Source organism: Lindgomyces ingoldianus (genome assembly GCF_010093535.1).
Source record: "Lindgomyces ingoldianus strain ATCC 200398 unplaced genomic scaffold BDR25scaffold_23, whole genome shotgun sequence".
Classification (NCBI taxonomy): Eukaryota; Fungi; Ascomycota; class Dothideomycetes; order Pleosporales; family Lindgomycetaceae; genus Lindgomyces; species Lindgomyces ingoldianus.
Window position 1 is genome coordinate 522,989 of NW_022985184.1, and position 12,056 is coordinate 535,044.

The 12,056-nt window shown below is 49.3% G+C and overlaps 5 protein-coding genes across 5 annotated transcripts; 3 read left to right on the top strand and 2 right to left on the bottom strand.

Annotated features, from left to right (window-relative positions):
* Nucleotides 1-107: 107 nt before the first annotated feature.
* On the bottom strand, nt 108-1,150 carry BDR25DRAFT_357151 (uncharacterized protein; the record flags this gene model as incomplete). Its single annotated transcript, XM_033695768.1, has 8 exons — nt 108-208; nt 266-470; nt 506-573; nt 629-753; nt 803-855; nt 896-946; nt 981-1,067; nt 1,103-1,150. 8 exons carry the CDS (start codon nt 1,148-1,150, stop codon nt 108-110), a joined length of 738 nt encoding a protein of 245 aa, XP_033545629.1.
* Nucleotides 1,151-2,239: 1,089 nt separating this feature from the next.
* BDR25DRAFT_372636 (glycoside hydrolase) lies at nt 2,240-3,057 on the top strand. The gene is made up of 2 exons (XM_033697239.1): nt 2,240-2,352; nt 2,412-3,057. Exons 1-2 carry the CDS (start codon nt 2,249-2,251, stop codon nt 3,022-3,024), a joined length of 717 nt encoding a protein of 238 aa, XP_033545630.1. The 5' UTR covers nt 2,240-2,248; the 3' UTR covers nt 3,025-3,057.
* A 734-nt stretch (nt 3,058-3,791) lies between these two features.
* On the top strand, nt 3,792-4,350 carry BDR25DRAFT_230456 (ribosomal protein L22e; the record flags this gene model as incomplete). The annotated part of the gene is made up of 3 exons (XM_033685340.1): nt 3,792-3,842; nt 3,914-4,110; nt 4,224-4,350. Coding segments are annotated over 3 exons (375 nt in total), but the record flags the coding sequence as incomplete, so codon positions are not given.
* A 3,161-nt stretch (nt 4,351-7,511) lies between these two features.
* BDR25DRAFT_53019 (uncharacterized protein) lies at nt 7,512-8,391 on the bottom strand. The gene is made up of 2 exons (XM_033698702.1): nt 8,198-8,391; nt 7,512-7,845 (listed from the first exon to the last, which is right to left on the bottom strand). The coding sequence occupies exons 1-2, from the start codon at nt 8,303-8,305 to the stop codon at nt 7,627-7,629; spliced, it is 327 nt and encodes a 108-aa protein (XP_033545632.1). The 5' UTR covers nt 8,306-8,391; the 3' UTR covers nt 7,512-7,626.
* Nucleotides 8,392-9,974: 1,583 nt separating this feature from the next.
* On the top strand, nt 9,975-11,819 carry BDR25DRAFT_315765 (uncharacterized protein; the record flags this gene model as incomplete). Its single annotated transcript, XM_033691551.1, has 4 exons — nt 9,975-10,202; nt 10,251-10,431; nt 10,505-10,760; nt 10,964-11,819. The coding sequence occupies 4 exons, from the start codon at nt 9,975-9,977 to the stop codon at nt 11,817-11,819; spliced, it is 1,521 nt and encodes a 506-aa protein (XP_033545633.1).
* Between the last annotated feature and the right edge of the window lie 237 nt (nt 11,820-12,056).

Sequence of the window (12,056 nt, forward strand, 5' to 3'; positions counted from 1 at the left end):
GAAACGGTGACAGGAGAATCATCTGTCTCAATAACTTTGGTTCTATGAACCATAGGAATATATCAGAATAATGAGTAGAGGAGCAGGCACGAAAAAAAATGTGCAACTTAATAATCCCTCTTCACGCCTTGCCCAATTAGGAGTGCTGGTGACCCAAGATTGAAATTGTCGGAAAATCCAGCAGCAACGACATAAATCGACAGCAGGGCTTATGATAATAGCCTCACTAGATAAAGTATAAGAGTATGAAGCTACAACTCGGGACAACTTATAAACAAGCCATTCATAGCTCCCTCTTTACGCGCAGTCAGGGGACCTAGGCACTCAGTACATGCACCCATCATTTCTCCGAGAAGTAGCGAACACGAGCCAAACATGAGCAGACGAACTCGGCGAAGAATTAATATGCCCAGAACACATTCCAAGACAGCATCGAAAAGCCAATGCAACCAGGCGCCATGAACCGTTCGCTACCTCGAGACCTCAAGATTGAAGCAAGACACACTGGTCCGCGTTGGCATATATAAAGATATATCCTCCAATGCGTCGAGGAAGATCCTGAAAGAGGCACTGCTATATCAGGTTAACAGCTCGAATAAAGCAATGCACAGGTGTCTACCTTTTTCACATGGGTTTCGGTTATGTGAAGAAAGGGGGTATTCCAAAATGGCACTGGAAGACGCGGATAGGAAGAAGGAGGTGAGGATGTGGAGTGCGGGATGGAATTCAAAGGGGCTGGTGATGCTGTATTCACTTGCCAAGAAAGATGTTGTTTGTTGAAGTTACCTAGATGCTATGTCACAGAGTCGTGGCTCCGACATAACCCAAGCTCCCTCCACTTCTTCTAACTGCAACCTAGAGAGAATTATCTGATCCTACAAGTTAGTATGTCTACCGTATAGCCACCATATTCCCTCGACAAATTCATGTCGACCCTGGCATCGTTCTACAAACTATCAGGCTGAGTTCCCTAAACAAACACGTGATGGTTCTGATCTAAACGAATTCGAAACGGGTATTGACGAGAGTGGCGAAGAATTGAGTGAGGAGCGGTGGGTGCTATTCAACTTTTACTGTCTCAGAATTTTTTTTTTTTTGAAACAGTGAAGCTGGAGTATAGACTGCTTGAAATTGTAAGCGTTCCTACCATTCCATCATTCGTCGGTCTATTTGAAAATTGCTGATAGATGTTAAATAGCATCCAACCGCCTATGAAGTGTGGTGGGTGGGAGACGATCGCAGCGACAATAACAATAAGGTAAGATCTATCTTCGAGAAGCATGATAATAGCTAGAAAGAATAGCGTATGCGGGAGCTACGGGCATATTAGAAAGAAATGGTAGTGATGAGAAGGTTGACAACCAGTGGACTGGGTCGAGAGCGAACTCTCTAGGTCACCTCTTGCTGGACACAAATTTGACCCCTACGCTGCCCCTTCCTGAGAGGGTCCGAGCTAACACTTTACCCGTTTTCAGACTAGTGTTCTATCTATGGTTGGGGAAAACGAGCGTCGACAATCTCATCCTTCCATCACTCGTCACATAAATCTTTACATGGAGCCCAAGATAGCAGACCGAAATCAATCTTAGGAATATCTCCGCTTCAAAACGGGTATCGCGGCCCCGGCTTATAATGCCAAGTTTCCATCTCCAGCACGTTGACTTCCAGCGCCATTCCCATCGCTACCCAAAAGCACGCACTCAATCGACCGGGCAAACGGTATCTAAATACCCAAGATCCTACATCGCCTTATTCGTCTCTTCCAGATTCACTTGCTTACAGAAACCGATCTTTGATGTTAGGTGTGATCCCGTCACCCCGCATGCCATGTAATAATCTATTATCTAATAGATTAAACATCCGGGGTACACGAGAAGCTTGAACATCATTCCCAAAACGATTCGGCATTACAGCAGCCGGCATATGATCAGTCAAGCCTCGACATACGCACCCGTTTCTAATACATATACCCAATCAGGGCACAACGGCCCGAAGCTGCAATGTTTATATACGGCGTTTTAATCTGCGGCTCATCTAGAATTTATCTGGGGAACATGCATTCAGTCGTGTGAGAGCGAGATGAATGGTTTAGGTTCCTAGTGCGTGGCACTAATTATTATGGGGAAGCATTAGGATGGCGGAAACAAGGTCGTCTGGGTGCAAAGGCTATATAAGATGTAGGAGACTTTGCACACGGACTTTCCTTTTTTTCATTCCTCGCCGCGAAGGTACCTACATTCTTGTCAAAATGCTGTTCCCCAGTGCACTTACTGCTGCTGCGTTGCTTACTGCTCAGGCCGCCGCCCATGGAGCGGTGACGAGCTATAAACTTGATGGAAAAGACTACCCAGGGTAAGTGAAGCGTATGGTTATCTTAAGGAACTTGCGGTAGAATACTAAGTCCAGTTCAGCTACGAAGGCTTCTCCCCATCATCGGGTCCGAAGACCATTCAACGTCAATGGCCAGACTACAACCCCACAACATCCATTACCGACAAGAAAGTCATGTGCAACGGCGGCACCTCAGCAGATCTGAACGCCAGCGTCCCCGCCGGCGCCAAAGTTCGCGCCAACTACAAGCAATGGACTCACCAGCAAGGTCCCGTCATGGTCTGGATGTACAAGTGCAGCGGTGACTTCAAATCCTGTGACGGATCGGGCACAAACTGGTTCAAGATCGACCAAGAAGGCATGACAGCTCCCCCTCTATCGGGCAACAGCTGGGGAACCGCAAAAGTGTATAAGAACTTGTACTGGGAAAGCACGATTCCAGCAAGTTTGGCGCCGGGCAATTATCTCCTTCGACATGAATTATTGGCGTTGCACCAGGCCAATGCCCCGCAATTTTATGCCGAGTGCGCGCAGATCACGGTGACGGGATCAGGAACGAAGGTCCCCAGTGGAGCGTTTCTGGCGAAGATTCCAGGATATGCGGCGCAATCTGACCCGGGAGTCACGGTTGATACGTATGGCAGCAAGGCAACCACTTACACTTGCCCTGGTCCCGCTGTCTGGACTGGTTAGTTGAGGCCGAAGAAAGAGAGTGCTTGAGAGGGGTGGTTCATATGGATAGGAGGTTGAATCATATTTTTAGTTCCATGCATTTTTGATTTGTGTCTTACCTCCTGTTATCAGGAGAAATAATCTTGCATCGCCTCCAGCAGAAGCCGCAGATGATATATAGATCAGATTCTTTTATAGTAATCTATGGAAGTACCTAAGCATGATTTGTGGAGAATCTTGCACGCTTATATGTTGGTACGAATGTATGACCGAAACTCACATCCTTCCTGCACTCCCTTTCGTTCTAGTGGTGGATACAAGCTCAAACCCCCTCTTTTGATATTCTGTGGTAGGTGCTAAAATTTGGAAGATAGCCTAATCAGACTTTATTATCGATGCTGCCTATTCTGCCTGCAAATATCTCAAAACCACCTGCTTTTATTTTCTCAATTCATTCACTATTAGAAGGAAAGTAGCCAATGAGCATGCACTTAAGGGACCGAAATCTTGGCATGAGCTAAGCCAATTTAGATCTAGCTCTGCCCACCGAACTCTCAAAATTGCCCACACTTTCAACGCTAGCCTCACACCCAACATCTCTCACGACTCCAATTCACGCCACACGCACCGGCGCAGGATATCCACTTCTTTGCGCTCACACAATCTATCAAAATGGTTGCAGGACCCGTACGTACACCGCTTTGCTGTCCGCTGGAGGTCCTCAGATGAGCAGCCGCGATCTGGAGCGATGCGCCAGCACAGAACAGTAGGCTAAGTGTATCATGTAGAAACGACCAGCCGCCGGCGGAGCGAAGAAGGGGCAGAAGATCACTAAGAAGGTAAACCATTCCCTGCCTTTGCGCTCGAGGTTTGGGGGCTTGAGGACAGGGGCTAATCTCAAGGCGCTTAGTTCATCATCAACTGCTCCCAGCCCGTCAACGACAAGATCTTCGATATCCAAGCCTTCGAGAAATTCCTCCACGACCGCATCAAAGTCGATGGCCGCACTGGAAACCTTGGCGACAGCATCCAGATCAGCCAGCAGCCTGATGGAAAGGTCGAGGTTATTGCGCACCAGGAGTTTTCGGGCCGTTACTTGAAGTACCTGTGAGTATTTTACCCCTCGGCTTCCCTGATATACACACGTGCGCTTGCGGAGACGCGTATGGCGATAATAGGATGTGGACATGATGAATGATGGGCTGACAATGTGTACCTAGCACCAAGAAATTCCTCAAGAAGCAGCAGCTCCGTGACTGGCTCCGCGTTGTTTCCACCTCGAAGGGCGTGTACGAGCTCCGATTCTTCAACGTTGTCAACGATGAGGCGGATGAGGACGATGAGTAAATTTCTACTCTTCTGGAATGTGGAATATGCATCATGGGCTCGGAGGTTCACAAAATAGGAAAGAGTTCGTGTATAGAGATTATACAGAGCAATTAAAAGCATTGCTTCGATAGCCAAAGCCTATGGATTCGTGCTGTCACTTTACAAACGTGTTGTGTTTGGGAAGTGGCTGTTCCTAAGATCTACTCCGTTCTAAGCAACGTTTAAAATGAGACACTCGGGACCTCTATCCACATCTCCCTCTTGTCCTTCCCCCTACACAACATCATATTCAAATAATTCCACTCGTGCGCCATCATGTACCAACCCACCTTCTGCCTTATTAGATCTCTCGCTCGTCCACTCTCAAAAATGTTACCGATCTAATCTTCATGTAATGCTACTGGGATAATAACTAATTGCAACATTGAGGTGTTGTTGCCTTTGAGAACCTAATTGTTGTAGCAGCCTCTGATGCTGGAGGAGGTAAAGAGCTAATGGGGATTGGTTGAACTTGGAACAGAGTTGGGAGGAGGCTAGTGTGAAGGCTCAGGGCGCGGATGGGGAGAGTTATGGCTGGAGACTGGGAAGCTGAAGGTCAGGACAGAAAGAGAGATTTATATTAAGGGTGAGAGTACATGTGAGGGGCAGTGGATGTAAGAGTACGAGTGAGTGAAGGTAAGCGCGAACAGTGAATGTGAGAGTGAATAGGAAATGTGCGAGTAAGAAGTGAAGGTGAGGGAAGATGTGAACATAACGGCAAGGGTGGAGAGTGAACGTGAGATTAGGAGGTGCATGTGACAGTAAGACGTGAACATAGGAGTGAGGTTGATATAGTTAAGAAATTAAATAACTGGAGAAGCAGAGATAATGGGAAGATTGAAACATTGAAAAGTTGTACAGAAAGGTAATACATGTAATGAAGAGAACGGGAGACACAGAATCATACCCAACAGACATTTGCATATTTGCGTGGCTAGGCGTGAAATATATATGTCCTTGGACGATTGGCAATGACCTCGTTACTCCGCCGCTGTCTTGGAGTCCATGCGAGCCTTCTAGTGGGAGAAGTCTTGCTCACTGGAATCCTTCGGATGAAGGGACTCTGGATTGCCTGGTCGATATTGAGTGAAGGGAAGCCTATTGCGGCTGGATGAGAAAGGTTGCGCTTGTAGAAGTTTATCAGATGGAAGCGTAATGGGCATTACGTGTTGCTTTTGGAGATAGTTGCACTGAGAAAGGGTAGCCGTGTCTAACATGAAGCTCCTTTAGGAATGTAGCCCAAATCTTCGGTTGGTAGCGTAAACTACCACTCTCAGGATAATTCTATGCCACAAAGAGCTTGGGACAGGTAAGCGGCAATCCAGCAAAGTCCCAAGGTCGGGGTACCATAATCGGAAGGAATGTTAATTCGAACCTGCAATCCATAATCCATAACCCTCTCATCGTGAGAGACGCCGTCGTCTATAGAAGAAACAAGACGATAAGCATAGTTGGGTGGCCTTAGGTTGAACGCGTAATGCAGTGGATGATCGGCTCGTATAGCCCTTAATAAGGGCGCGGCTTATATCCTATATATGAGGAGAAAAGCGAAAGAGAAGCATTGCGACTTCAGATCGATACCGAGCAAGTCGATAAGGAAAGTGACGTACGTGACCGCAGGGTCAAGAAAGCCCTATCAACTCAAAGCAGCTGGAGGCTTGGCTGGAGTAAATTAAAGACACCTAGGGAGCGCTATACCGACAAGGTGCATAGCATGAAGTAATGTGCCTGACACAGACAAAACTCATCAACGTGAGAAGCAGACGAAGGTGGACGGATGAAGCCATGGTATTGAGGCGAGTTGTTTGGTGGACGTTGAGACAGCGGATTCCGTTGGATTAATTGACACAATTGACATGCTGTTTTGTGGATGGCCTTGAGGTTAACGGTGGTATTGAATCGGCTCGTTCCAGAAGATGTGAATGGAATGATTAACCTGAGATATCGAAGCTGTTAATTAAGGGAGAATATCAACTGCCGATTTGCTCTCCCTGCAGTAAATCGGTCTTGGGCGATGGCCGCGTGGGTACTACACCTCATAAAGATACGAACAGGAATGTAGTCCATAGGCTAATGGTCAAAGAACAAGAAAGGTTTCTAGGTACCCAGACTCCATAAAGTTCAAAGAGGGACGAAGGTATGCGACTTGGTCCTACGTTTGTTCATTTAGCAGCCTCAAATTGAAGCCATCAACCCGCACCTCTCCCCACAATGAGGCTGAAGTCTTGTCAAGGGGAAGACAAACCAATGGCCAACTGGATAAAAATTGCCCCAAAATTCAGACACCTAGGCCAAATCCGTCTGGACTCCGCATTTGCCTCGCGCCGCGCCACCTCACCCGACTGCGCCACTTGAAACGCCATGCGTTTGAAACCCTTTCGAGCATCGCAAGGCCAACGCATGGCCACCTTTCAGCCAATCGAGACACTCTCAATAGACATGTCCAAATCAGTTGATGACGAAGCGGTGTCCTTCTTCGAGATGGATTTTGTCGTCGCGAATTAGAGCCTCGGATTTCGTTCTTGGCGGCAACCTTGGACGCGTGGTCAAACAGTTGGACTTTCCTCCCATTGAGCATTGTTGCTCTGTGTGGACAATAAGTTGTTGCGTTTAAGGATTTGCGGCACGGGGATGAAAGGATTCGAATTGGAGAAACTTGGCAACAGTTTACTGGAGGTTGGGTAGATGACTAGGAGGATCATTCGTGTTTGACGTTTTGATAGCAAGTCGGAGACATCTATTGGGGGAGACGTGGATTCGTTTTATGTGTTTTGCATCGTGAAGTTGGCCGTCCGTGTCCTGATCCAACAGGCCACTTGGCCATGAGCCTTATGCGTGGTTACGGCGTCGTAATTAAGGACGTTGACGTTGACCTCGGCGGTAGGATGTTTTGGCTTCTGTTAGGTGCTCCTGATTCAAGTCCCTCGGCATACCGACCTCGTATTTGGCGGGGGCAGTTTGTACCGATCATGAGGTGGAGCTGGTCTTTGAACGTTGCAGAGATCATGAAGAAAGCAGGGATGTGAGCTGAACAAATGCATCGCTTAGCTACTCACTAGGTAACCCAAGCTGTTGTAAATTGGTGCAAGATATCGCCTTCTAAAGAGGTAATTCGTGAGTATCATTTTGTAGTAGCTGTCGCTTCCCACGCGATAGCAACCCTACACTAGCCGTGAACTTTACGTCTCATTACCATGGCAATTTAGCAGACCGAAAACGCCGCGAGGATATGAAGAAAGCAGTGTTTGAAACAGATCAGTGGTATCCTCCATTACCGTGCTTCTTGTGCTTGTGCTTGTCCTCGAGCTTGCTTCCCATGACAGCGCCGGCAATGGCTCCCAGTACGCCATGCCCGCCCAACTTGCTGCCACCGAAGTATCCTGCAGCACCTCCGCCAAGCGCACCCATCAATCCTCGCTCACCTTCCTGCTGTGCACCGGGGTCTGTGGAGCCATACTGCTGGCCTGCAGGTGGCTGATCATACGGTTGCTGGCCTTGTGGATACTGGTTTGCAGGATAAGCCCCTTGCTGGGGAAATTGCTGTGCTGGGGGGGCGCCGGGATACTGTTGACCATATTGGCTGAGAATCGCATGTCAGTAGATGTTTCGAAACTCACAGTCGTTTAGAAATGCCTTACCCTTGATTTTGCTGTTGATAGGGGTCGGTGTAGGGCGGGTTCTGGCTTTGGCCGTGCTGGAAGCCTCCTTGAGCCGGCGGGCCATAGCCACCAGGCTGCTGGTACTGCTGTTGTTCCCCGTAATAGCCCTGAGCCGCGGGTTGCTGTTGTGGAGGGTATCCAGGTTGTTGATAGCCACCTTGTGGTGCGTAACCTTCTGGTGGTGGATATTGCTGGCTAGGGGCAGGCGAGCCGTACTGGTTCTGAGGATATTGGCCGTACGGCTGCTGGCTGTATTGATTGTATGGATCAGACATTATGGTTGTTTTGGGGAGGTTATGAAAAAGGTGACTTGAGAGACGGTGGTTCAGTAAGCGCGGAGGGGTGGACGAGGGGTACTCGGATAAAGGATGGATACGCTCGTATTTAAGAGACGCAAAATAATTAATAGGATTGACGGAAGAGCGATAGGCGGGTCAGATGTAGCCCTTCAGTTACTTATACATGAGCGGCAATTGTTTTCCCCACCAGATGACTGAGAGAATGCTGCACACCAAGGAGGCGAAGCTTGTGGGCACGACGGCCGAGCTGAACTCAGCCCCAACCATCTAGAAGTGCGAGGAAGATTCTTCGGGAACGAATGCCATATCTGTTCATGGCGAATCGCCCAGTAGTTCAGCAAGCCCAAATCTCAGAACTGCACCTCGCCTTGCATCTCCCTGACATCTGAGAAGCGCTCGCCGCTGCAGGACTTCGCTGCGTGGGGCTGATGGAATCTAGCATCGCACTTCCTTTTCTGGTTCTTCCCTTGGAAAAGAGAACATCCGAACCTCAGGTGGGTAAGGAAACAACTTGTTCCGTTCTTGCACGCTCGCAACGAAACCTACTGTGCCTCTCAGTCCTTTCGATCCCGCCACGGCAGGCTGGGCATCGGCCGGAAGGTCTTCGGATTGCAATGCATCATAGGTTCCGGGTTATCCGTGTCGGGCGCTTCCGACGGCCAAGCCTTGGAATGTGAACTGAGCATGAGGACGCCATTCTGGGGCGCAGCGGCTCTAGAGTCTGTGGCTGGTTGACGAAATACGCATGTTCGTACGACATCAGACCTCACCTACGCAATTCTATCAGCTGTACCAGGGGTGTTGCGCGAACGCGAGACTGTTTGCATTGTGAAATCGGACGCTTCGAGAAGAACTCGCCTGGACGAAGACCTGTTGTCGTCACGACACCATTCACGAGTTTTTGTACATTGCGACCAATCAACGCCTCGCATACTTCAGTCTCACATTTCCCCCCTTGTGGCGTTTGATCTGCCTCTCTCGGTTGCCAACTTTACCGCAAGCGGGTCTTGAAACGCGACCACCAGGAGTCTGAGACGGCTCCAAGACAACCTGTCAGGGGCTACCTCCAATGTTGTCCAGACGTCTCCATGCTCGAAAGACCCAACGAGCGACCCTCCCAAATTGAGCCAAATTGCCCACATTTAGTGTCTGTAGGATTTCCCTTCACGGACAGTGTCGCTACGTATTCATTGCTAATTTCTCCCGTTTGGCGCGTCAGGACGTGCCCACACCTCGCCCCTCCCCTCAAACCTACATGGGACCAGAATCGACTCACTGCTAGCGTCGTTCATGCGCTTCTTCATATGCTCTTCACTTTCCTGCCGCATTAGCATGTAAAGTTCCAAGAACTTGCCCAGCATTCTGCTGCACTCAAGCTCTGCTTACTTCTCACCTTCTGTCCTTCTCTTTGCAGCCGGACTGCCCTTTGCCTAATTCTTCATACTTTCGTTTCTTCGGTTTCTTCCCGTCCCTCACTTCGATTCTCCTTCCGGCAGCAGTCCTAACAGGCTTGGGACTGTGAAGCCATTTCGATTCGGCTACCATCTTTCGCTGGGCGGTCAGATGTTGTTCGTGGACGCCATTGAGCTGCAGGAAGCTTGAGAGGGGACTCTCATCCGATCCCCCACCCCACAACCTGGACAAAATGCCTGTACCAAGGGCTCGTGGAAGGGACGATCGGGTCGACTATGTGATTGTGCGAAGGACCGTCCTGGGTGACGATGGAAGCGTTGGGGAAGTGGTCGACCAAGCACTCGATTCGCGATCTTCGCCCTCGCAAACGGTGAATGATATACTCGGCCCGTGGAATGAGAGGAGAGATGATGACGATTACGACTCGGATGATTACGACTCGAAGCCACCACCTCCTCCAGTGAGTTTAGGCCACTAGATGAACTTGAAGGGATACTAACGAGTGTAGATTCTTGTTACCATGACCATACCTCAAGCTCAGGCAACAGGAACTGCATTAGCCGACAACGATCCGTCCGAGACTGTCGTAGTGACATTCTCACCACCCCCTAAACCACCACCGCCACCACATCACAAGGGAGGCATTTCGCAAACCACCGAACATTTGCTCATCGCTGCAGGGTCAATTGGTACGATTCGAGAATGGAATACAAGGAGAGCTGTAGCTGACTGGCTTAGGTGCAACAATAATTGTCGTCATAGTTATATTGGCAATTCACACTATGCGAAAACGCGGTCTGACATTTGCAGAGGCCGTCAAACAAGGCAAATATCAAGTCACTCGTCGAGGACCACCACCCCCGCCGAAGAGATCTGCTAGATGGGACAAACCAATGTATTCCAATGATTATGGGTCCATGAGGTCCAACGCCGTTACTGCTCCAGAACCGACACTCGCCCGAACTGGTTCAAATTCGTCACAACGGCCACTACTCATGGCTCCCTCCCGCAATGGAAGGTACGTCTTTAATTTCCTCATGTTCGTCTCAGGATTCGTAATATTCGGGGAGCGTGTAGTTGGAATACCATCTGTGCAGTGCATGTTTCTTTGGGGTCAGCATTGCATACATGAGACGGCAGTGCTTAACCTTTACAATTTCCTTGACACTCGATCCTTCAATATGCTATTTTAGATCATGGACATTGCTAATCTTCGCACAGTGTTAACCGACAAGCCAGCCCACCCGGAAGCGCTTTCCAAGACGTTGAAGGGCAGAGCTTCTTGCTCGACTCGCCACCAAGCCGTAATAACTCCCACCGCCGCAGTCATAGCGGAACACCCTCCTCTCCAGTTCTCCCCCTCCAGAATCAGCGACGCAGTGTCTCGACACGCAACACGCGTTCAACCGCTGCAGAGTCCGAGCTTCGATATCCCGAACCACCAATTGAACGAGCTCTTTCTCCTCTGCCACCCCCACCAACCTTCAAGCAATTCCTCTCGAACCGACGCTCAGTAGCAGCTCGCCCTGGTATCGGCCCCATGATCAGCAGATTCAGCTGGACAAATTCGAACGCCCCACAAACACCGCATGATCCAAACCGCGATACTAATAGCCACACGATTTCTCGTGATAGCTTTATGACTCAGCGTTCTTCAGTTCCTCGCTTCAGGACAGTCGACTCCTGGGTAAACCAGCAGGCAAATCGTCTAGAAGAGCAGAAACTTAAGGACCAACTTCGATTTACGCAGTCGACTATGTTTTCGGTTGATGACGATCGTGATGTTCCTGAAGTTCCCATGTTACCTAAGAACGTCGATGAGCTCCGAGAATCAGCGGGCACGCCTATCAACAATACCAATGCATCATCAGCGGCGCCGTCACCTCCCAAGACACCGCAAAACCTTATGGGCGGACTACCAGGCAAGAACATCAAACACGAGCGCCACGATACCCGTACTACCGTCGAAACTGCACCGATCTTCCGCCAACACCCTGGTCAGGAAGTTCGCTTCAGCACTCGGAGTCTTGTACCGTCGGAGATCTTGAATACTAAGATGAAACCTAGCGTTCTATGATAGCCAAGGACAATACCATTTATTTTCATTTTGTGAGATCTAGCATTTTCTGATTCCCATTTCCGCTTACTGCATGTGATTTAAAGCGAGGTGCATTGGGTGGGCAGGAAAAGAAGAGGAGACTTGGGGTGAGAAGGGGTTATTTGGGTGGTGTTGTATGGACCGAATGGGGGCGGGGCGATATGTAATGATACGATGTTGCGCGCCTGATGTGGAATGCTGGGTGGACGCTTGATA